The 25,598-nt window shown below is 35.9% G+C and overlaps 1 protein-coding gene across 4 annotated transcripts in view; it reads left to right on the forward strand.

Moving 5' to 3' along the window:
* The window catches only part of CCSER1 (coiled-coil serine rich protein 1), a 1,210,612-nt gene that overhangs the window by 568,385 nt on the left and 616,629 nt on the right, over positions 1-25,598 (forward strand). For all 4 annotated transcript variants that reach the window (XM_060094716.1, XM_060094688.1, XM_060094698.1 and 1 more), the window contains exon 8: positions 16,537-16,620. In XM_060094716.1, the coding sequence (XP_059950699.1) occupies positions 16,537-16,620 (84 nt within the window). The remainder of the gene's footprint in view (positions 1-16,536; positions 16,621-25,598) is intronic.

Genomic DNA, 25,598 nt, shown 5'->3' on the forward strand with positions numbered 1-25,598 from the left:
TAGTTCTGTTTATAATATAAACACTATTTTTGCCTGATAATGGTATAACTCAAATTATACTGTCTTGAACACTATGCTGCTTAAAGTTACTACTGTAGGAAGTAGAAAATTCAGGTCTAACAAAAGTTAATATGTTGAATCTGTATTTTACAGACACTGGCAGTTGGAAGACAATGATAGGTAGAAGATTTATACTGTATCTATGTATTCATAAGTCCCTAAATAGAAAGAAACACAATTTGAGATTTTGAAAAATATATTGAGAAGATTAATTTGGAAGTAGGATGTGCATGAGTGCATGGATAGATGTATCTCTCATTGGATGATTGCAAGCAAACCTTGCTATAAAATTATCCAAGAAGCAAAATTTATTGTATTCAAGTTCTCCATTAAATGCCAATACATTATTGGAAATTCATTCTTGTAGAAAACTAAACCAAACCAACACAAAAACAACTGAGAAAACCAAATCTATCATTCCCAAAACCAGCACCCCAGAAATTACATATTTTTCCTATATTCTGTCTCATATTTGGGGAGGGAACAATCTGCAATGAAGTCAGTTAACTTCATGTGGGATACCATGTTTAACCAGAGGGAACCTGGCATTCCTCAAGATTCCTGTTCCCTTAGAGACAGGCTTAATGATTCTTAATTGACTTTTGAAAATTCTTTATTAAACCACATTGAATTGATTTGCAATTATGCATTTTAAAATTGTGTGCATTAATACCTTGATAAAAATTATTTCAGACAGTAGTTGAGCATTTTTCCAGAGGGCTTGGGTCAAAATCTCTAATTCAGTTCCACTAGTAGCAATTTAGGTAAAATACTGTTATCTGTTTTCTCTAATATTATAATAGCCTCCTAACTGGTATCCTCACTTCCTCTCTTACTACTCTATCTCCTCCCCTTATTTCCCAATCATTCTTCCAACTTTATGTAAATGTTATGTCATATCCATACAAAAAAACAAAACAAAACAAAAACCTTGTCTTTAAACACCTTCATTCCCTTTGTCCTTAATATAAAGTCTAAGAAGCCCAAGTGATAGGACTTATTATACAGCATTGTCAAGTCCCATTCTATCCCTTTGTGTTTTATACTTTGTCTGTACTAGATATCTTTTAATTCCTTGAATTTTCTGTGTTCTCTTTTACCTTAGTCCAGGCGTGTTCTGTTTTTCTTTTTTCCACAGAAAAATTATACTCATCCTTCAGATCGGAGCTTGAGCATTACTTCATCAAAAAAGACTAAATTGTCTTTCTCTAGAATCTAGTAATTCTCTTCCATAACATCATTGTACTTTAAAAATCTCTCTCTTGTGCTAAAGAGTATAAGCATCCTTTTCCCAACTTGTTTGCTGCTGTATTCTCAGACCCTTGTCCAATGGCTCACATTTAGCATTCACTTACTTCTATATACCTTACTCAGTGAAAGATTTTTAAATTAATAAGAGTTATGAGTGCAAGGTCACATGAGACTTTCTCTACGGGTTTTGCATGCATTCTTACAATGTCAGATCCTACCTCATTGATCCCGTCCCCACACAGACATTCTTCCTTGATGTAGAGCCCACCAGCTGAAAAATGTCTGATACTCCCTTGAAGCCAGGGTTTGGTTGTGTGACCCAATCCTGGCCAATGGACCATAGGGGGAAAAAATTGCATTGGATGAAAAGGACACAAGCGAGGAGAAACTGTCTTCCCTACTATTAAATCAAGTTGATTGAGAAACATGCATTTTGGATCTGTGTTTGCCTTCCTACAACTATGAAGGGTCAAGGCTGAGAACTAATGCCAACCCTCTGAGGATGAGTGAGAATAAAATAGAAAGTATTTGGGTCTTTGATGATGTTAGTATGCCACTGAATAACTAAAGCTGGAATCACCTATTTCTGGTTATCTTGTTGTATGAGGTAATAAATACCTTTTTTGTTTAAGCCATTTATAAGTGGTAAATTTTTACTTACTGTCAAAAGCACCCTAGCTGATACAGATGCCCTCAGGACTTGAGTCCCTGTTATGTAGTTAGTGTAGAGTCACTATTATCTGTAGTCTAGGTTGTTTACTTCTCAGTGAGGACAAGTTTCTTCTCTAACCTTTCTGTTCTCCTTTTTTCCAAAAGGGAGATAGGTTAGAATCCCCCAGAGTTAAGCCCAAACATTGGTGTCCTTTTATGTTTCCCTTCTAATTGATCTGTAAGAATATTTCAGGTTCATAAATGATCCTCAAAATAATTCACTCAAAATGCTGAGATAAGAAAAAGTACAAATACAGTCACTTATCTGCCCTAGGGAAGTCTGAAAAATTTCCCAAACCAATGTCAAATGGAGACTGAGGGTTAAGGAGGCTGAGATTATCCATCACGACTTTATTCAAAAGTTGAAGATGAGAGGCAAATAGATGAACAATCTTTTCCATCCAGCTGTGAAAGGAAAAGGTAGGCAAAGGACATTAGGTTTTTACATATTGTTGACATTCATTCAAATGATTCTCTCAAAATAATGATCAACTGTGGAGGCCCCGTGAGCATGAGAGATGGTTAGGAAGACCCTTGCCCAGGAATATTTCCTCTTTACTTTATTAACATACTTTGTAAAAGTAACCTCAATTTGCTGGTGTCAACTTTTCTACATATGTGTGATATTCAAAAGATCATGAACTCATGGGATCCAGAATAGAAAGAGTATTCCTCATGATACTTTATTCTCTATAGAACCAGACACTGAGCTCAACTCAGAAATTACTCGTTCATCAAACATGCAATGTGTAAAACTCCATTCTAACATAAATATAACTGTGGGATCTTAGCTACCAGGGCTTCTCTGAGGCACTCTGCTCTCCTGTAAAATCTCAGTAATAACATAACTCATAGGGTTTCTGTAAAATCAAATCTAATGAATGATGGATATAAAGCCTATGGAACTGAGTGGGGAGTCTTCCCTTGTTTCCCTAGAAGTTAAATTTAGAAGGTTTTGTTTCTGATAAAATAGGGAATACAAAAATTAGTTAATGTTTTTCTTTTGTTGTGTGGCTAAGATTAATAGGGTGTTTTGTACACTTTTTTTCTGCATTCTTCTAAAAATACCTTTATATGTAATATGCAATTTGGCTTTAAATATTAGGGAAAATTAAAATTTCTGAATTTTTCTCAGTATTCTAATAGCTATTGTCAATACATATGAAATCATGTTTTTTGTTATTGCAATATGAGTCTTTTATTATATTTTAGTTCTGTTGATAACTTTTGTGTTTTCCTTGATCAAGTCACTTATCTTTTCTGTTTCTATTTTTTATTTCAATTTACTTATGAAAGACAGGAATAATGATTGTGATGTAGCTTACAAAGAAGGTAAAATTATCTTGAAAAGAGTGGTGAAAATCCAAGCACTGTGTTAGATGCCTGATATGAGAAAGAGAGAGAGAGAGAATGCCTGATATGAGAGAGAGAGAGAGAAAGAGAGAAAGAAAAGAACACCTCTATTATAAAGTATTCTTCTATATGGTTTTGATACTGTGAAAGGCAGTAAAATTATTTCCTGTTTCTGATAGTTCTTGAGTATTTGGAGACTCAGGATTGTCTGTAGATTTTACATATCTATATCTATCTGTCTATATCTATCTAAGATTTATATACCCAGAGTCTTAATTATACAGCACGTTCCCTGGCCTGCCCTCATTGAATTGTTACTTAGAATACCACCAGGAGGTAGCTACTGGCATCATTAATGGAATATATTTATGGGCAAAATATATTCACCCAAGGAGCTTCAGGACTAATCTAAGGAAATAAAAATCAATTTTAACTTCAGATTTCAGCCTAATGTTTCTACTAAAACACTAAAGTCACATAGGATAGTAGATGACTAATCCCTCCATTCATTGAATTTGTATTTACTGAACTCCTCCTCTGTGAAAGTTACTGGACTACATTATTTGTGGTGTATAAAGATAAAATATGGCTCCTATCCTCAAAGATCTTACATTTAACAGGTAAATTAAGCAATAAAATGACCTTATTCAGATTTCCTTCCTTAGTGTTGAAACAAAATCAGGGAGAACAATTCCAAGACTAGCGAATTCTAACCAGATACAAAGGCCTGAGTTAAGTCAACGGCAATGGGAATTGAAGAAAGGGAATGAATTAAAGGAATCTTGGAGGCAAAAAGAGGATTGTTTGTCCCTTGGTGATAGAATATGAGAAAAGATGAGAAGTCAAGGCCGGGGACTTCCGTTTAAGTTCCAACAGTTAAAGAGCTTGGACGCTGTCACTTGTGTTTTTACAACAAGAAAAAGTTTGAACAAACTGAAAATCAACAACTGTTCTTGGGCCTATCAGAGAAATAAAGCCACTGAGCAAACCACCACCCGAGGCAAATATAGAGAATCACGGCTGAAATCAGTTTACTTGGAACAGAGCCACTGATACCATAACCTGGTAAGAACTCTTAACTGGTAATTTTGGTGAATTTCTAAAAGCTGTGAGCAGACTAACTTGATAATAGGAAACTCCTGGAGGACCATATTCTTCGGGGGGGAACCCACACTTAACATGAGTTTTACCTCTAGGAATCCTACCAGGTTCTTACGGTGAAGAACCAAAGGGGGCAAAAAAACAAAAACAAACAAACTAAAAAAACTCTGTGTCTTTGGCAGAAAGATGGAAAAGTAACCATTTGAAGTATGCCCAGAGCATTCTTCCTAACAAAGGGAGAGAAAAGACTTTACCAGACAGAGCCTTATCTCTCCTAGGAGGAAGGGCACTTAACCAATTCCAGCCCTCTCTACCCTTCCTGAATCACCTTCGGGGGAGAAATAAAGCCAAGATAGACTTGTGAAAGTCACAACCAACCCAGAGATGGGTCCACTAAAAGACTGATATTTAATCATAAGATTATAGAATGCTTTTCCTCCTCAAGTTCTTATCACTGCGTCAGCGGGTTTCCAGTATAAATAATAGTGAGTCACAGCTGAAAGAGCTGCAAGACACAGACTCTATCTAAACGGCCTTCTTCCAGTAAGCCGAGAAAGCAGAGGAGACAAAAATAAGGACACTTGAGGAATTTTAAGCCTTTGGGAACTACAGCTACAGCAAATATTAAACACAGCCCAACTTCTAGCAAGATTAATATAAAAACTCCCATTATTTACCTGTTATTATTACCCAGTATTTTACCTTCAACTTTCAAAAAAAAAAAAAAATTACAGTGCATGCTAAAATGCAGGAAAAAACAGTCTGAAGAAACAAAGCAAGCAGCAGAACCAGACTCATATATGTCACAGATTTTAAAGTTAGGCAGGGAATTTTAAATAGATATAATTAATAAGTTAAGGGCTCTATTTGAAAACATAAAAAACATGCAAGAACAGATGGGCAACATAAGCAGAGTGATGGAAACCCTTAAGAAATAATCAAAAGGAAATGTTAGAAATTAAAAGCATTGCAACATATATGAAGAATGCCTTTGATGGGCTCATCAGTAGATGAGGAAAGAATCAGTGAGCTTTAAAATATGTTGGCTGAAACATAAAGAGAAAAAATATGAAAACAAAATAACAATATCCAAGAACTCAGATAGTTTCAAGAGTATAACATGTGCATAACTGCAGTACCACAAGAAGAAAGAGAAAATGGAGAAGAAATGTTTAAACTAATAATGGCCAATACCTTTTCAAAATTAATGATAGATGCCAAACTACAGTTCCAGGAAGCTCAGAGAATTCCAAACAAAATGTATACAAAAAAAAAAAAAATCTACACCAAACGTACCATATTGAAACTGCAGAAAACCAAAGACAGAGAAAATCTTGAAAGAATACGAGAAAAAAATACCTTACCTATAGAGGAAAAAGAATACAAGTTACAATGGACTGCACTTCAGAAACCATGCCAGCAAGGTAATGGAGTGAAATAGGTAAACTGCTAAAAGATGTCAAGGATGAGTTGGGTTTCTTGATTAAGTTGTAGAAGAGATGATGTTATTAACTGAGATCAGAAGTATAGAAGAAATAACATGTTGCTCTCTAGGATGGAGATTTTATTTTTTTGTTTGTTTATTTATTTATTTTTTTTGCGGTACACGGGCCTCTCACTGTTGTGGCCTCTCCTGTTGCGGAGCACAGGCTCAGGACGTGCAGGCTCAGCGGCCATGGCTCACAGGCCCAGACACTCCGCGGCATGTGGGATCTTCCCGGACTGGGGCACGAACCCGTGTCCCCTGCATCGGCAGGCGGACTCTCAACCACTGCGCCACCTGGGAAGCCCTAGGGTGGAGATTTTAGATTTGAAAGTTTGAGTCTCACATGCCTGGAAATATAACAAATGCATTTCTCCAGGATGCAGTTTGAGATCTGGTACAAGATTTCAGAAGATAGGAAGGTGAGTATTGATGATAAATACAGAAGTGTTAGTTATAGGTTGTTGCTAATACAATAAGTTGTTGAGGTGAAACATTTAAGATAGGAAATGGCTTCAGATAGAAACCCATGAAAAATGAACTTTTAAAGTAAAAACTGAGAAGAAATAAAAGTATTAAAAAGTTTAAAACATATCCAAACTATATATAACAAGAGTAAATAACACTGTAGAAGTCCAGGAGGAAGAGAGATTTTAAAGAAGGGATTTTGTATTATCAAGTCTAAAGCATAGATCAGTCTGAGGACTGAAAAAAATGTTTCTACTTAACACTGATGAGAGCAGTTTTAATTAAGTAGTAGAGTGAAAACCAGCTTTCAGAGGCAGGAAGATTGAACAGTTATTAGTTATTTATTCATGGTAGCTAAATTGCAAATGAGGAGTGGATTCTATAAGTGTAGTTCTTCTTTCAAGAATCTCATTAATAAAAGGAGAGTCAGGAGTATAAGTCAGGAATCAAAATGTTGTTTGTTGTTATGTTTGTTTCAGGAAAGGTAGAAACTTAATCAGGTTTAAAGACTGAGAGAACTAGTAGGGAAGACTCAGCTGTTACTCTAATTTAGAGAGTTTTCCTCTTATACCAGTATTTTAAATATTAGTGAACAAGTGTTTAACCTTGCCCCTACTGTTCATGAATTTATATACAACTAACTGAAAATTTCATGGAAAACCTATCTTTCCCCCCATCTTCCTGGGTAATGAAAAGCATTTGCCATATGAGGACACTTTATGGCACATTGTGATTACAGTAGCAAAATTATACCAGTTATCATAAATGCATATGCTTGTTTTATATATTCTGGTAATCATCCCTTTATTCAATTGATTTTCAATAAGCGTATTCCAAAGAGTGAGGTTAGAAAGATGTAAAATGATGGGTCCAAACTCACACCTCCAATTGGATCTCATAAAATTGGAGGGATAAAATGGGGAGCAGAAGACTGTAAATCTTTGAAATGTTTCCTAGATGGTCTGGGTAAATTCTTCATTCACCCCCGGTGGAAAACTACCTATCTAGTCTGTTCCTATGTGCTTCAGTATTGGCTTCCTCCAATATATAGTTTTCTTTTCTTTTTATTATGTTATAATCCTGTGACTTGACTGGCTCTCTTCTTACAGTGTTAGACGTTGCAGAGCTGGACAAAAATTAAGTAGCAATAGAAGAGCAGAAATCATATTTAAATTCATAGTCAAAGTGAACAGAAAGGTCTATTACTTTCAAAATTGTATAATATCATTAAAGTGCAAATCTCTCAGTGTGACAAGTTTAGAATAAAGATCTCATGAATTACAATTTCTGTTCAAGCAAAATAACTTGACAATTATTGACAGAACTAAGGTACCATTCACCTCTACAATATATTGCTTTCTCAGTAAACCCAAGTCCGATGCCATTTAAAACTGTATGTTAAAACTGTACACTTTCATAAATTGCCATTTATTTTCTTTATAATCTTAACATTTTAGTAGATTTATAATACGGTATTTTTGAACAGTTTTGTATACTTTCTTAAGCTTAATTATCAAAATGCTGTTGCTCTCCTCTGTAAGGAGTACTTAGTATCAAAAGATGCCAGTCTTTCCCTGCAGGTGTTTGTAATTTAGCCTATTTACTCCGCATTTTCTGGGTCTAGTAAATAGTTACACAGTTTTAATTGTGTGGGGTGTGGGTATTTATGTAAAAATGTTGCTGAAAGTTACCACTTGCCTATTCACCAAAAAATAAATAAACTGTTTTTGACTACTGAGGTTCTTTTCCTCCTTACCCTCTGATAGGGTAGTTCTTCTTTATCTGATACATTCTCAAGAGTTTTTCTGATGCCTAATCAGAAGGGAAGCTGGGAGGTCATGTGGCTCCTCAACAAGGGCCTTAGGACATTTGCAGGAGCAGCTGAAATGTATCAGAGAAACTGACAGAGGAGAAAAGAGTAGTAGTAGTAAAAATATTGTTGCAAACTATGTGTTCCAGTAATGCAAGTCAAGACATACAAAGATCTCTAGTTGTTGCAGGGTTTTTTTTGGGGGGGGGAGCCTGGAATATTCTCTTTTGAACACAATATTATTCTGAGACTATGCCTCGTGTGCCATAGATTCAGTAGTTACATGATTGCTAAGTATGTTTGAATAAATATTTTGGTTTTCAAATATATTTTTTAGGATATAGCACCTTTAATATTGCAAGCACATTAATGAAACTTTAGAAATTAAAACATTTAAAATCACACAAAACCCCACAACTCTAACAAAATGACTGTCATATTTTGCATATTTTCAGATCTGTGATAAGTATATATTTCATATAGGATTCCATTTACAAAAAAAGTGTATTTTTCATGTTACCACATAGACTTTGTAACCATCCTTTTAAAAATTGCATAATAATTCATTGAGTAGATTTACCATCATTTAATGATAATTCTTCAACTGTTGTATGCTTAGGTTGCCATCAATATTTCAACACTGTAGTGCTAGGTATGTACAGTATGACTGCTAATTTTCAGTCTTCGAGGATGTTTTCTTTTAACTAGCCGGGCTGGGATGGGATGAGGATGGGGTATGGGTATCAGGGCATTTATTTACCTTTTCTCCCATGCCTGGAGTTGATTATTTTTCTTACCATATTTTGATTTCATGTGAAAAAGAATTTGGACAATTGCATGTATCCGTGAACTTTATCACATACTGATTAGCAGTCAAAGTGAATTTGACTTTGATGAGACTGACTTGTCTAGACATTTTAATCAATGTCAAGTTGCTAGAATGTGGTGGTGCTTCTAACTCTGTGATAGTGGCCACCCTAGCATTTGCACAAAAGGCACGACAAGAGGCTCTGGGGTTCATTCGAGTGATTAGGTGAGTGTGACATAAAGGCAAGAACACTACTACACATATAAACTTAAGGAGACACCTGCACCTCTTCACTTGCTCAAGAATCAGATAGTGATTCAATATGCAAAGATAAGAATGCTTTACATTTATAAGTTAAAGGAATAAAGAACCACTGCTACGTTAGATATGCTGAGAAACCCCATAGTAGCATAATCACCTTATGTTAGAAATAAGGATAAGCATTTGAAGAAGAAAAAGGTCATGGTTTATGTACTCTCTTTTTTCTATCTTTTTTATTTGCTCATTTATTATTAAAAAATCATATCAATTCAATTACATATAAGCTCTAAGAAGGTCTAGCAGTTGAAAATTGTTATGTCTGTGTATTGGTTTCCTAGGGCTGCTGTAATGAAGTACCACAAACTAAGTAGCTTAAACGACCGAAATTTATTGTCTCAGAGTTCTGGAGGCTAGAATTCTGAGACCAAGGTGTCAGCATAACTGTGTTGCCTTTGAAGGTGCTAAAGAAGGATCTGCCCCAGGTCTCTCTCCTAGCTACTAGTAATTCCTTGGTTTGTGACAGCATAACTCCAGTCTTCCCATGGTGCTCTTTTCCTGTGCATTCCTCTGTGTCCAGATTTCTCCTTTGTATAAAGACACAGGTTGTATTGCATTAGGGGCCTACCCAGTTACACCTGCAGTGACTCTGTTTCCAATAAGGTCACACTATGAGGTACTGGGGGTTAGGATTTCAACATATGGGTTTTAAGGGGACACATTCAATTCTTAACAATCTGTTACGTATTTCAAGTTGTTTAAAAAGAGGATCTTTTATCATTGAAGCACTATCAACAAAAGATTATTTCCTTTCCTTCTGTTCATGGGTATTTCTTTGCCTACTGAAAGCTAGTATCTCTTCCTATGGACTATATCTCATCCCTTAACTCTTGAAGGATTTTCTTCTTGCAGTTATTCCTTCTTTCACCTGTATTTTTTACCTTCTCCCTTCTTACTGAATCATTCTCATCAGTCTTTAAACCTGTTCAAGCTTTTCCATTGAATATACACACACACCCCATCTCAATCCTATTAGCTACTATTCTTCATTCTTGGAAGAAGCTTGCATTTTGACAAGTGTGTAGTTGGTAACTCCTCATTTCTCCTTCATCTTCAGTTTGCTTCTGAGCCCACTGTAATCTGAATTCTGCTTCTAACATACCACCTGAAACTGCTTTGGTACAGTCCACAGTGACTGATGTTTTTGATAAACCCTCACTTTACTTCATCTTTGCTGCATCCAACATCATCGACCTCCCTCTCTTTCTTAAAGATATTTCCTGTCTTGGCTGTTATGACACCAGGCTTTCCTCATTGTCCACTTCTTCATTTTCAGTTTTCCTCACAATCACTTCATCTTTCAATTATTGATTGTTCCACTACATCAATATATTGGTAGTTTCCAAATTTCATTTCCTGACCACATCTCTCTCTCTTTGAGCCCATGCTTACGGAGCCAATGCATACTATATTTCTTCAGCTGGATGTTACAAGGGACCTTGAAATTAAACTTGGTGTCTTTCCTTCATCTTAAATTCGTCCACCTCAAATTGTATTTGCTCTTAAACAGGAATGAGTGATACTTACATCCTCTGAATAGACCTGCCAGAAACTTAACATCATCTTTGACTCTCTCATCTTTCCCTTCCACTCCACACATTTCTGGTAGAGTCCACCTTCTAAATAGCTTTCAAATCCACTCCTACAGCCCCACTTTAGTTTAAATTCGAACGATTTCTTCTTACATTGATTACTAAAACAGCCCCTTATCTGTCTCTAGTCTTGGTTCCATCCAGCCCATTCTCCATACTGTACCCAGAATAAGCTGCTTACACTTAATTCTGATCATACCATTTCATGGCTTGAAAGTTCTTTATTGATATACCAAAACCTTCTGAATTAAACTTTATTCATTATCATGGCAAAAATGACTTTTATGATTTGGTTCTCAAGTGTCTCTTTGTATATACCTCTCCACACCCTTGTTCTGAAATACTTGTTCCCCAAACTCTTGCAATTGTTTTCTCTGCCTCCAGGAGTTCTAAAGGTCCTGCATTTGAAAACACTTGCCTTTCTTTTTATTTATTTATTTATTTTTGGTCATTTACCAGTTCCTTCTACCATTAAGATTCTGGTTTGATATTTCTATCTCGAGAAAGCTTTCTCTGACTGTGCTATCTTAGTGTATATATGTATTTGTTTTCTAGCTCTATGTGGCAAATTAATACAGGTTGCTCCCACTATTCAAAAGTAGAGCATTCCTGTGAAACCCTTCATAAACCTAAATGGCATCAAGCAAAGAAGCAATTACCTTAGCCCACATCCTGCTAACAGATGCACACAGTAAATCGAGATAAAGCACAGATGCTTACAGACACAGTTCAAAGCTATGGCAGCCTGATGCCAAGATGCTGAATATAGTTCCCGGGGAAGGAGCTTAGCAGTGCTGCCCTTGCTGCTTGGGGTCCACACTGCCTCTGTAACATCGCACTGAAAAATAAATGCTGAACATCGTTTGCCCTTTTCACCTTTTTTTTGTAAAAGTGAAAATTCTAATTCAGGCAAAAATAAATTATAGAATATATGGGACTGGAGTCAGCTAACTGAATTTGGGACAAATTAACCAAATATTCATGTATCTAGATCTAACTTTCCAAATTTAGAAAATAAAAGTAGAATAAGGTAATTTTTAAGGAACTTCTATATTTGTATTTCTGATTCTCCAGTAGCTTATATAATGAAAATATAAATATTCCTTTTACACATTGAAATGAGCTATTTTAATTAGCTTATATATTTTTATACAACTATAATGAGTCATAATTTACACTAATTCTAACAATTTGCAGTTTGTCCATATATCCTGGTCATCTCTATAACAAATCATCTCAAAACGTAATGGTTTAGAACTATACTTTTATTGTGTTCACAATTTTTTAAGTCAGGAATTTGGAAATGATTCAACTCAGGCAGTTATGGTGGGATACTGGTTGGGGCTTTGGTCACCTAAAGACTCCACTGGGCTAGATATTCAAGATGGCTCACTCTCATGGCTGGCAATTGATTGTGTGTTTCCTTAAGAGGCTGTGAAAGGAAGTGAAATGTAGCTTGTACTTCTCAGCATGACTGCCCTGTTCTTTCTGCAAGGGAGGAACCTGAGAGGAGCATTCTAAGAGACCAGTCCTGGAAACTAAAATCTGATCTAGCACTGAGAATCACTCAATTACTTCCATTGTATTCCCTTGGTCAAGCAAGGCCATAAGACCAACCCAGATCCAAGGAGAGAGCATTAGATTCCATCCTTCATTAGGAACAGTAGCAAAGGATTTGTAGCCACCTTTAATCTACCATACTATGAGTTCCATATTTATGAGTAATTATCAAATTAGGAAATATAGGGCTTCCCTGGTGGCGCAGTGGTTGAGAGTCCACCTGCTGATGCAGGGGACATGGGTTCGTGGCCCGGTCCGGGAGGACCCCACATGCCGTGGAGCGGCTGGGCCCGTGAGCCATGGCCGCTGAGCCTGCGCGTCCAGAGCCTGTGCTCCACAACAGGAGAGGCCACGGCAGTGAGAGGCTCATGTACTGCAAAAAAAAAAAAAAAAACAAATTTAGGAAATATAGAATTGAATTTTAGTCCTAGAATTAATTATACTTGACTGAGAAACAGGATGCCATAATTATTCAATTATATTTTTTCATAAGTAATATGCATTTAAATAAGCACAAGGTTAACTTGCTTACATTAGCATAAGCGTTAATGGAATAACCTTATTTTAAAAACCAAGATACTAAAATCCTGTTAATTCTACACATCAATAGGATTTCTAACTCAATAGATCATCCTATCAAATATGTCCGAGAATTTTGCAAATATATTGAGTGAATATTGATTCATCTGAGAGTAGCCTTCATTTTAGTAAGTGTTGTTTAAGGGTTTTCATCTTGTGTGTTAGAAAGATACTTGTATGAATTTTGCCACATGTACATATAACAATTAAAAACAAAACTCTAGGTAACTGTGATTCATTTGCAAAGGCTTTCATAGAGGATTTTATAAATTTGCTTCTGATGACATACAATGAATACTTACTATGTTATTCCATAAATAAGTGCAAATGATATATTAGCATCTACCTGGTTTAAAGCTGTGAGATTAAAAACTTCTTGAAAAAGCTTCCCAGGGAAAAAAATCAGAGAATTTAGTAAAATGAGCATGATTTTGGAAAGCCAAGTTTCTTTACAATTCCTATTAGCCACAATATAGGTAAATCTTCACTTTAAATGAATTCATTGACAAAATATTAATATACAAAAATATTGCTGCTAATTATTCAATAAAAAAAACAGTTGGAGTGGATTCTGGCTGAGGCTCAGATCCCCTTTCAATAAAGGGCTCACTACCCAGCTGAAAGTCTTATGGTTAGCTGACTGTCTCCAGCTGAAGTCAAGCTCATCGCTTGGTAGCGTGAGACAATGAATAAAATGACAGCAGCTGAGATCTAGTTCTTGAGGCAGCTCCCAACCAATGACTGAGCAGGGAGTGGTACAAGAGCCTCCCCACTTTCCCTCCACCCGGGATTCCTCTCCTAGGCAGTCTTGGCGCCGGAGCTCCTCGTTTAGCTGGTAGAGGATTTGTCAGGTATGAATCATGGTCCTGTGTCCCTCTGCCCAATTCTGATTCTTCTTTTCTTTTCACATGGATTTATTCTTTAATAAACCTTTTGTACTCTTAACTCTACTTCAGTATTTGTTTCCTAGAGAAAATGTGACAGTATTTTATTTTATGAAGGGAGTTAGTTTTTCTTAAGTGGGATATTAGGCAAGACTGGGAATATAAGCAGTAATACAGTAGAGGTTTTTTTTTTTTTTTTTTTTTTTTTTTTTTTTTTTTTTTTTTTTTTTGCGGTACGTGGGCCTCTCACTGTTGCGGCCTCTCCCGTTGTGGAGCACAGGCTCTGGACGCGCAGGCTTAGCGGCCAAGTCTCACAGACCCAGCTGCTCCGCGGCATATGGGATCTTCCCGGACCGGAGCACAAACCCGCTTCCCCTGTATCGGCAGGAGGACTCTCAACCACTGCACCACCAGGGAATCCCTACAGTAGAGTTTTTGTCATCAGATAGTTTATAGTCTGGTGTTATCAACCTCCATGATAATGCCCATGGGTCTCAAAGAAGTTAATTAACTAACACAAAGCCACAGAGAGGGTTCATGGTAGTACCAAGGATTTGACCTTAGATGTCTCTGATTCCAAGGGACATGATGATTTCCTTACCTACCTTTTAAGCCTGCAAACTTTTTCTTTGCATTATGGAGCAAGCTAAGCTTTTTTACCATTAACATTGTAACATGTAATATTTAGAATCTATGAAAATAAATATTAAAATGTTGGGTATAAACTCTACCCATGAAAGCCCATGATTTAGGGGAGAAACAGGACTACTATGAAATAAAAGGAACAGAGATAATTAGTATATCCCAATCAGCTGGCTGTCAGCAAATGAAAGGCGGTATTAGTAAATTGGAATCATATGTTCTATATTGCTTAAAATAGAAACAGAAATTAACACCATGAGAACCAGAATAAACAAATATTCTGTTTATTCTAATCCATTAGCTGTTTTCTCCCTTGCCAGCTCAGGTAAGGTTAACAGATTCAGAAAAAGTGGGAATTCTCTTATTTATACTGTTTATCTGCTAAGTTATGGGAAGCAAACGTGGATTTAAACATCTTTTGTGTGTCAGTTACAATGCTTGGTGCTGGTAATATGCTAGTGAAATAGTCTACCTGCTCAAGTGGGTTAGGGAAACTAGTCTAATGAGGGAAGGAAACAAGCAAACAACACTTGAAGTATTAGTACCGTATGAAATGATGTATGATTTTAGATGCTATGGAGCATGCTGTCACCCTCAAGGGAAACATAACTCAGCCAACAAGGGAAGGCTCCCTGCTGGAATAAAGAATAATGCTTGAAATGCCTCCTAGATCATGAGAAATTGTGGGAGATAGAGAGATGCAGTGTAACCCAGAGATGTGCATGTGTAAAACAAGGAGACATGAAATAACATTCTGCAGCTCGATTCTGTAGGAATGAGCCCTGGTTGTAAGAAAGTTGGAAATGAAGAACTGTCACTCCAGAAATATGCAAGTAGTTGAGAATGAAAGGCACCGTATGCTATGCTAAAGAGTTTTGACTTTTTTTTTCCTAAAGTGATTAGCTGTTACATTAAGAAATGATGTAATTAATTCCCAGTTAAGAAAATATCTCTGGCAGATAGGGAAGGTGATAGACATAGAACCAGTTCAGAGACTTAACTGCAGTAAGTCAGATAAGAAGCAATGGATACCTAGAGTAAGTCCGTGAGGAGTAGAAAGGAGTGAGTTCAAGAAATACCAAGGAAACAGATCAAAGAATTGGGTACCAGACTGGGTTCAGAGTGAGTGTGAGCTGAGAGTGTGGGATGCTTTTCTAGCTATTTTAGGAAATAAGATAATGAGAGAAACAACTAGAAATGATTTTTGAAGTAGGAAAAGATGTTGAGATGAAGTTTGAGTTGGAATGTCCATGGGAAAATGCTGAGTATATGCTCAGGAAGTAGTTCTTTTTGTGGGTTGAAGCTTGGAAGATAAGTCTAGATTAAGCATTTGTTAGGTGAGAGTTTCCAGTGTAGAGTAATAGAGGTCATGGATGTGGATGTATTGTGTACATGGGGACTGTAGCTGAATGTTCATGCAGAGTGACAAGGTGAAATACCCAGAGACAGAGCTCTAGTGAAAGGGACAAATGTTACAGAGATATCATTAAAAATAAAGACTATAACATGGCCATTCATTCGAGAATTAATATTTAATTATACCAGGAATAAATGGTAGGTAAACTATCTCTTTTGAAGTATAATTATTTTTATTCCACTGATTATGTATGCACAGGAATGGGAGGACAGAATTTAGGATGAATCCCTGATTTCTGTCTTAGACAACTAAATGAACAAAGAGAAATCAAAAGGAAAGGCTATCAGAAAAAATGTATGTGTATATATCATATATAGTATAGTATCTATGGATACATTAGTTTGTTTTGCAACATAGAGTATATTATGAAAAATATCAGGCTGTAGAGGAAATTTCAGTTTTATTAGTCATGCAATTATCTCCCACTGCATGAAGCTAACTTATCAAGAGCAAAGTGAAAGGTCTAAGCGTATTATGCCATCTCTTTGATGTTTTATAGGATATAATGAAAGATGAATGCTCAATGCTGAAGCTGCAGCTGAAAGAGAAGGACGAACTAATTTCCCAACTTCAGGAAGAACTGGTAAGTGTGAACAATGTTTGGCCCACGGGTGTATTTTCCTTGCAAGGTTATTTGCTATAAACCCTACAACTTATTTTATTAACACTAAAATTATTAGTGATTTATAAACTGTTAGTGATTCAATCTGATTATCACTTTAAAATCCTACAGTAATGAAGATTTAACAGTTTGAAAAAGAGAATGTTTTATAATATATATTGAACTTTACATAATTCCAGAAACAGATTACTGACCCAGGATTAGGCATTTCAGTTGTACCTATCAAAAATCGTGAAGGCTAAGGCCACACTTTATTTTGTAAAGTGCAAGATTTAGCTCCATACTGCCATACCTAGCAACACAATCATGTAATGTGAAGCAAAGTACTCAATAATTTTGCTAACAAAAGCAAATTTTACTTTTACATAAAGGTACCAAAAATGCATTAACCTAATGAGATGTTTTGTTAATACATATATAAACATATATGTATTATGGGATATTATATAAATCCCAAATTATCTAAAAATTATACAAATATATGAAATGTATAGTTCATGTTTTTAGGGTGTTTTTTAGATGTGACATCATAAATGTATTAAATCATACTTTCATAGCATGAAAACACATTTGGTAGGTAACAAGAATAGCAGTGGGCATTACTTTTTAAAGTATGTGTTCTCAACATATATATATACATATATATATGAATAGTATTTTGCAATATAACACATTTGATCTGGAGAGAAATAAAAAATGAGTTCTCCAAAACAAAAATGAGGAAGTAATGAGAAATTTAAAAAAATTAATCGTTCTTAAGAATACCAATAAAATAAAGACATACTATACAATAAGAGGCCCTGACTCATTATCAAGATCAAAAAACAAACCCTAGTCAATAATGTTCTCTATGGTGATTTCATATTTGGCTACATTAACAATGTATTATGTAATTATTAAATAAATTAAATGACAAAACAGATTTTATAGACCATCAAGCTTTTGAGAACTTTTCTGAACATATTAGTGAGATAGCATACAAATTTAGAGTCTACTTTATTGACTCTTGACAACTGACAGCAGTTTTACTGAAACTTGACCTTTAGACTGTGTTTCATGACTGGGTTTGATGCTGATTATTGGTCCCATGAGCATATTATTGTCACTTTAGAAACCCATTGACCCATATCTATTACTTAAGATAGTAATAGAATTACAGACAAAAGGAACATGTCTTACATTACTGGGAATAACCTTTTATAAATAAGTAATTATTTATAATATGAACTTTATTACATAAAGAAAACATTACTATATGTAACTATAGGTATGTATTATGTAATCGAGCTTTATCTTTGAGTTGACTAAAATATGTAGATATTTATGAATGGATGCCTAGAATTATTAGTTTTAACACAGCAGAAAATGTATTCACTTTGCCAGAAAATGCATATTTTGGATAATTAACTCAGAAAGAAGTGTTCATTTTTTCCCCCAACATTAGTTATGATCAGATTTAAAACTTAGCCTATACAAGAAATCAGACCTTCATTTGTTGAATGAAATGAGAAAGAAAATGATTACTTCCAGAGCCAATGTTACATAGCTATAATTAAGATAATTTAGTGCCCCTGCCTCCAAAAAAGTCCTCTGTTGGTTGATCTAGTAAAATGAGATGCAAGTGTTCTCTTTTGCTTGGGTTTTGTTTAAACTTGAAGTACCCAAATTGACTTCTTAGCTTCTAAAATTTCCCAGGTAACAATCAAGGTAGCATTTTAATTTTGTGCTATGTAGTTTGCATAGTCATCTTAAATAGTTTAACAAAGGAGAGTGTTAACTTTTGAAAATAGTTTGTTTCATTAAAGAAAACTGTACCTAAATAGAAAAGTGTATAGGTGATTTAGGAACTTAAGGAAGAAGAAACATTGTTAAAAGAAAAAGTCGTCATTAAAACTGGACTTGGAGCATGGACAAGGTGGCAATCACATAAAAGTAATATAAACCACTTAGATCCATTGAAAATTAGGTCCTAGTATTTCTGATTCTGATAATAAGTGACTTGTGACATTCTGACAAAGTAGACATTAAATTTAATGTTTTCAACTTTAGATAGGTAAAGTTAAAATTTCAAAACATTTTAGGAACCAGTTTCCTGTACCCTGCTATAATCACAATCTGTAAGAATTTAGTTTAGTTTTATTATGGGTTTCTCATTTCTTAACCACTGCTATTATCATAAGCAGTTTACCCACATATACACTATAAATCAAATTTAGATGTAATTATACCAATAAAGAATTTATATCCAACTTAATAAAGTTATTTTAATATAGTTTATTTAGCCTCACTGATATTTTCAGTTTAAAGTTAGTGCAGTATGGGGTTGGCGGCAAAAGAAGCTTTTATACCACTTAATTTTTTTTTTTTGAGGTAACATTGGTGTATAACATTTTATGTTTCACGTAGACAACATTACATTTCTGCTTCTGTACAGACTACAGCATCCTCCCCACCAAAAATTTGGTTTCCATCTGTCACCATACAGTTGATTCCCTTTATTCATTTTGCCCTTTCCCAGTGCTTCTTCCCCTCTGGTAACCAATACTCTGTACTCTGTATCTATGTATGTTTTTGTTTGGTTTGGGGTGTGTGTGTGTGTGTGTGTGTGTGTTGTGTTTCTTAGTTTTTTGCTATTCCACATATGAGTGAAATCATAGGGTATTTGTATTCTCCATCTGACTTTTTTTACTTAACATAATATACTCTCAAGGTCCATCCATGTTATCATAAATGGCAAGATTTCGTCTTTTTTTTATGGCTGAGTGGTATTCCATTGTGTATAGATACCATATCTTCTCTACTCATTCGTTCATTGATGGACACTTAGTTTGTTTCCATATCTTGGCTATTGTGAATAATGCTGCAGTGAACATAAGGGTAAATTTATCTTTTCAAATTAGCGTTTTCATATTCTTTGGATAAATACCCAGAAGTGGTGTTACCAAACTCAGGTTTGGCTGCTCGCCGCTCAAAAGCTGATAATCCAAGGGCAAGGGTCAATAGAAAGGAAAGGTGCTTTAATCAGAAAAGCCTGCAATCTGGGGAGAAGGTGGACTACTTGCCCTGAGACCAACTCCAAATATTCTGCTCAGTCATGACAGTTTTTAAAGGGGAGAAAGGGGTAAGAATCTCGGTGAATTGTTGAGGCAGAAGGTTGGGTTCTGCATCATTCTCCCTTGCGTGCAGACTGTCTGATAGTCTTCAGATGTTATCTTGCCTGTGTGATCTGCCTGCAGGATTGCTAAGGGGGCTGTGGCAGGTAGAGAGCTACTCATTTTTTAACTGCTTAATTTTTCATTCTTTTTATCCATGAAAAGAATCAACAGGCATAGTGTGCATGTAGGAGAGCATAAGTCAGGAGTTAGGTTAAATTGCCTACTGATCTCATTCCTATAATAAGGTTCTCCTAAAGTGAGAGGGGAACAGAAATGGGCAAACAGGAAAGGGGCAGAAGAGCTGCTTTCCGTGGGATAATTGGAGCATATGGTAGTTCTATTAACTTTTTGTGGACTCTCCATGCTGTTTTCCATAGTGGCTGCGCCCACTTTCATTTCCACCAACAGTGTATGAGAATTCCCTTTTCTCCACATCCGGCCAACAATGTTGTTTCTTGCCTTTTTGATAATAACCATTCTAACAGGTGTGAGGTAATAACTCATTGTGGTTTTGATTTGCATTTCCCTAGTATTTGGTGATATTGAACTTCTTTCATTGTGCCTATTTGGACATCTGTATATCTTCTTTGTAGAAATGTCTATTCAGCTTCTCTGTCCATTTTTAAATTGGGCTGTTTTATAATATTGAGTTGTATGCATTCTTTATATATTTTGGATATTAACCCCTTATCGGATATATGATTTGTAAAGATCTTCCCCCATTCAGTAGCTCGTGTTTCATTTTGACGATTTTCCTTTATTGTGCAGGAGATTTTTAGTTTGATGTAGTCCAATTTGCTTATTTATCCTCTTGTTTCTAGATATGTCTCCTCAGGCAAGAGAAAGATATTGCTATGACTAATGTCAGTGTTTTGCTTATGTTTTCTCCTAGGATTTTTATGGTTTCAGGTCTTACATTCAAATCTTTAATCTACTGTGAGTTGATTTTTGTGTGTGGTGTGAGAGTGGTCTAGTTTCCTTTTTTGTACATGGCTGTTCATTTTTCCTAGTACAATTTGAAGAGACTATTCTTTCTCCATTGTATATTCTCTACTCCTCATCATAAATTGTGTCCATATACAGGTGGATTTATTTCTGGGCTCTCAATTCTGTTCCATTGATTTATGTATCTGTTTTTCTGCTGTTTTGATTACTATGGCTTTGCAGTAGTTTGAAATCAGGAAGTGTGATAACTCAAGCTTTGTTCTTTATTCTCGGGATTGCTATGGCTATTCGGGGTCTTCTTTGGCTCCATGTTAATTTTAGAATTTTTGTTTTATTTCTGTGAAATGTCTTGGGATTTTGATAGGGATCACATTGAATCTGTAGATTGCTTCAGATTATAGGGACATTTTAACAATGTTAACTTTTCCAATTCATGAACACAGAATATGTTTACATTTGTGTCTTCAATTTCTTTCTTTTAACCTCTTTGGTTAAATTTATTCCTAGGTATATTCTTTTGTTATCTTACATGGGATTGTTAATTTCTTTCTGCTAGCTCATTGTTAGCACACACAAGTACAACAGATTTTTATGTTTTTGTACCCTACAATCTTATTGTATTTGTTTATTCCTAACTTGTGGAGTCTTTAGGGTTTTCTGTATATAAAAATCATGTCACGCACAAATAGTGACAGTTTCACTTCTTCCTTTCTAGTTTGGATGTGTTTGTTTTTCTTGCCTAATCGCTCTGGCTAGATTCAATAATATGTTGAATAAGAGTTAGTGAGAATAGGCATCCTTGGCTTATTCTTCATTTTAGGATAGCTTTCAGTTTTTCACCATTGACTGCAATGTTAGCTGTGGGTTTGTCATGTATGGCCTTGATTATGTTGAAGTATCTCTTCCTTCTATAACCACTTTATTGAAAGATTTTTTTTATCATAAATGGGTATTGAATTTTGTCAAATGCTTTTTCTGTATGTACTGAGATGATATGGCTTTTATCCTTTTGTTAATATACTATATCAGGTTGTTTTGGTTTTTTTGGTTGTCTTTAGTGGATGTTAAACTACATTTCCAGAATCCCACTTGATCATTGTGTGTAATCATTTTAATGTATTATTGTATTTGGCTTGCTAATATTTTGTTGAGGATTTTTACATCTATGTTCATTGGAGATATTGGCCTGTAATTTTTTTTTATGTGTCTGATTTTGATATCATTTGGTAAGATGAGTTAGCATGCATTCCTTTCTCTTCAGTGTTTTGGAAGAGTTTGAGAAGGATGAGTATTAAATCTTAATCTTTGGTAGAATTCAGCTGTGAAGTTGTATAGTCCTGGGCTTTTGTTTTTTGGGAGGTTTTTGATTACAGTTTCAACTTCTGCACTGGTTGTATGATTTGAAGAATGTGTCCTTTTATTCTCGGTTGTCTTCTGTATTTCTGTGGTATCTTATCATTTCTCCTTTTCTGATTGTATTTATCAGGGCCTTGCTTTTTTCTCAGTGGATCTAGACTTGTAAATTTTGTTTTTCAAAGAACCAGCTCTTAGTCTGAATCTTTTGTGTTGTCTTTTTATTCTCTATTTCATTTATTTCCACTCTACTTCCTTCCTTCCACTGATTTGGGGCTTCATTTGTTGTTTTTCTAGTTCCTTTAGGTATAAGATTAGATTGTTTGAGTTTTTTCCTGGTTCTTGAGGAAAGCCTGTCTTGCTATAAACTTCCCTCTTAGTACCACTTTTGCTGCATCTCATAGATTTTGGCATGTTGTTTTCATTTTCATTTGCCTTCAGGTATTTTTTAATTTATCCTTTGATTTCTTCATTGACCCAATAGTTGTAGCATGTTGTTCAGTCTTCACTTATTTGTGACTTTTTCCAGATTTCTTCTTGTAATTGATTTTTAGTTTCATAGCATTATGATTGGAAAAGATGTTTGATTTGATTTCAATATTCTAAATTTATTGACCTGTGTCTCAACATATGGTCTTTCCTTGAAGGTTCTATGTATAGTTGAAGAATGTGTATTCTGCTGCATTTGGATGGAACATTCTGTACAAATCTATCAAATCCAATTAGTCTAACATTTCATTTAAGGCCGTTTCCTTGTTGACTAGATGATCTATCCATTCATGTGAGCGGGGTGTTTAAAGTCCCCTACTATTATTGTATTACTATAAATTTCTCTCTTTAAGTCTGTTTATAATTGTTTTATATATATATATATATATTTATATATATTTTTAATGATACAGCTGTTTTTAAAATTTATTTATTTATTTATTTATTTTTGGCTGTGTTGGGTCTTTGTTTCTGTGCAAGGGCTTTCTCTAGTTGCGGCAAACGGGCCACTCTTCATCGCGGTGCGCAGGCCTCTCACTGTCGTGGCCTCTCTTGTTGCGGAGCACAGGCTCCAGACGCACAAGCTCAGTAGTTGTGGCTCACGGGCCCATTTGCATGTGGGATCCTGCCAGACCAGGGCCCGAACCCATATCCCCTGCATCGGCAGGCAGACTCTCAACCACTGTGCCAGCAGGGAAGCCCTGTTTTATATATTTTGATGCTCACATGTTAAGTACATATATATTAATAACTGTTACATCTTCTTGATGAATTGTCCCCTTTATGGTTATGTACTGTCCATCTTTCTCTCATTACCCTTTTTGTCTTGAAGTCTATTTTGTCTGAGTGTGGCTATACTTGCTTTCTTTTGGCTGCCATTTGCTTGGAGTATCATCTTTGATCCTTTCAGTTTGAGCGTATGTTTGTCTTTAGAGCTGAGATGTTGCCTGGAGGCAGCATAAACTTGGATCTTGTTTTTTTAATCTATCCAGATGCTCCCTTTTGATGAGTTCAGTTTATTTACATTTAGGGTGGTTATTGATGAGGAGTTAGTACTGCCATTTATCTTTTGTTTTCTGGTTGCTCTATATCTCCATTGTTTTCCCTTGTGTTTCTGTACGACATTTTAGTTTGATGGTTTTCTCTGATGTTTTTCTCCATTTTCTTTTGTTTCATGTCTCTGCTCTAGATTTATGTTTTGTAGTTACCAAGAGGTTTGTATAAAATGTCTCATAGATAGAACAGTCCTTTTTCCTGTTAATAACATCTTCATTTGCCTGTACAGGTTCCTTCCTTTTCCTCTTCCCCTTTTCTGTTTTTATTGTCTCAAATTATCCTTTTTTATGTTGTGAGTTTGTTACCAAATTAAAGTAGCTATGTTTTTTCCACCCTTTTAATCTTTATGCTATAATAAAGTATTAAAAACCTATTCTGATAGAGTTGCAGTTTTCTGATTCCATCATCTTACTCAAAGTTGTGTGTGTGTTTTGTCATCTTGGTTGTGGTAGAAGAGCTCCTTTGTAAGGAACCTTTTTTCCTTTATTCCCTGACTGCCTTTAAAATTTTTTCTTTGTCATTGACTTCTGACAGTTTTAATATAATGTCTTGGAAAAGGTCTTTTTTGCACTGAGGTAATTAGGTGATCTCTTAGCTTCATGGGCCTGTACATTCAGTTCCTTCACTGGGTTTGGAAAGTCCTTAGCTATTACTTCGTTAAACTCTCTGATCTCTTCTTCTCCTTCTGGGATACCCATTATCCTAATATTTTCCCTTCCTAATAGAGTCAGCACTTATAGAATTTGCTCATTTAAAAAAAACTTAATTCTTTCCTTTTCTACTTGTATCATTTCTAGATATCTATCTTCAAGCTAGTGAATACTCTCCTCCATATAGCCTGTTCTATTTCTAGTACTTTCTAAATGCATTCTTCATCTCATTTATTGAATTCTTCTGCTCCAGAATTCATGTGGTTATTTCTGAGTTTCAGTCTCTTTAGTAAAGTATTCCTCCTCTTCATTAGTTTTCTTCCTGAGCTCATTGAACTGCCTTTCTGAGTTTTTTTTCATGTGGCTCATTGAGTTTCTTCCTGAAAGCTATTCTGAATTCAATCAATTAGATTACAGTATTCCATGCCTTTAAGTTTGGTTTCTGTAGAATTGTCACTTTGATTTTTGTTGCACAGTGTTACTGTGGTTCTTCAAGGAGCTTGAGTTCTTACTATGCCAGCGCTTCTGTAGTAGCAGACACCTTTCTTTAGGTAAAGCTGTTTTTTTTAATTGATTCTAATGATTCAACAGGTTAGAAATTAGAGGCCTTTCCTATTTTTCAGTAAGTGGTACTAGAGCACAAGCTGCTTTGGTTTCTGTTACCCAAACTGCCTTTGGTTATCTATGAGAATGGGTACTTACACCCTCCACCATGTTTGTCAGAAGTGTCACCCAGTGCCCTCAGTATTATTTGCGTCTCTGCGGGCATTGCTACCTTGCTGTTGTGGTGCTACTGGTGCTAATATCTGGGGCACTGGGCTGGTGGGCTCTTCTGTTGAGTCTGAATCACAGGCTCTGATGCCTCATGGGGAGGAAGTGAGTTGGGGGAAGAGCCCGGATCACCTGGGTGCCTCTGTCATGTCTGGTATCATCAGGCTCAGGGGCTCTGCTGCTGCGGGCAGGGGGTTGGGAGGCCAGAGTCATGGGCACTTCTCTGGCTAAAGGGATGGGGGCGCCAGCCTTGCTGCTACTGCCCAGTTACCTGTGGTGACTGGCGCCACTAGGGCCAGGAGGATGGAGTCTTGTCCCCTGTCTCCTCTACTGCTACCAGCTTCTCTGGGGCTGTGGGCTCAGGCACCATCTCCGCTGTTCCCCGGGTCTTGCCACCTCTGTGTTCCAGACCACCCACCTTTAGGTGTACAGATGTATGTAATTATCTGGCCTCCTGTTTTTGTTGGGCAGAGGTATGTTTTGAGTTATGGGTGTTTTACTGACTGTAGATTAAAGGGAA

The sequence above is a fragment of the Mesoplodon densirostris genome, chromosome 1 (genome assembly GCF_025265405.1).
Source record: "Mesoplodon densirostris isolate mMesDen1 chromosome 1, mMesDen1 primary haplotype, whole genome shotgun sequence".
Lineage (NCBI taxonomy): Eukaryota > Metazoa > Chordata > Mammalia > Artiodactyla > Ziphiidae > Mesoplodon > Mesoplodon densirostris.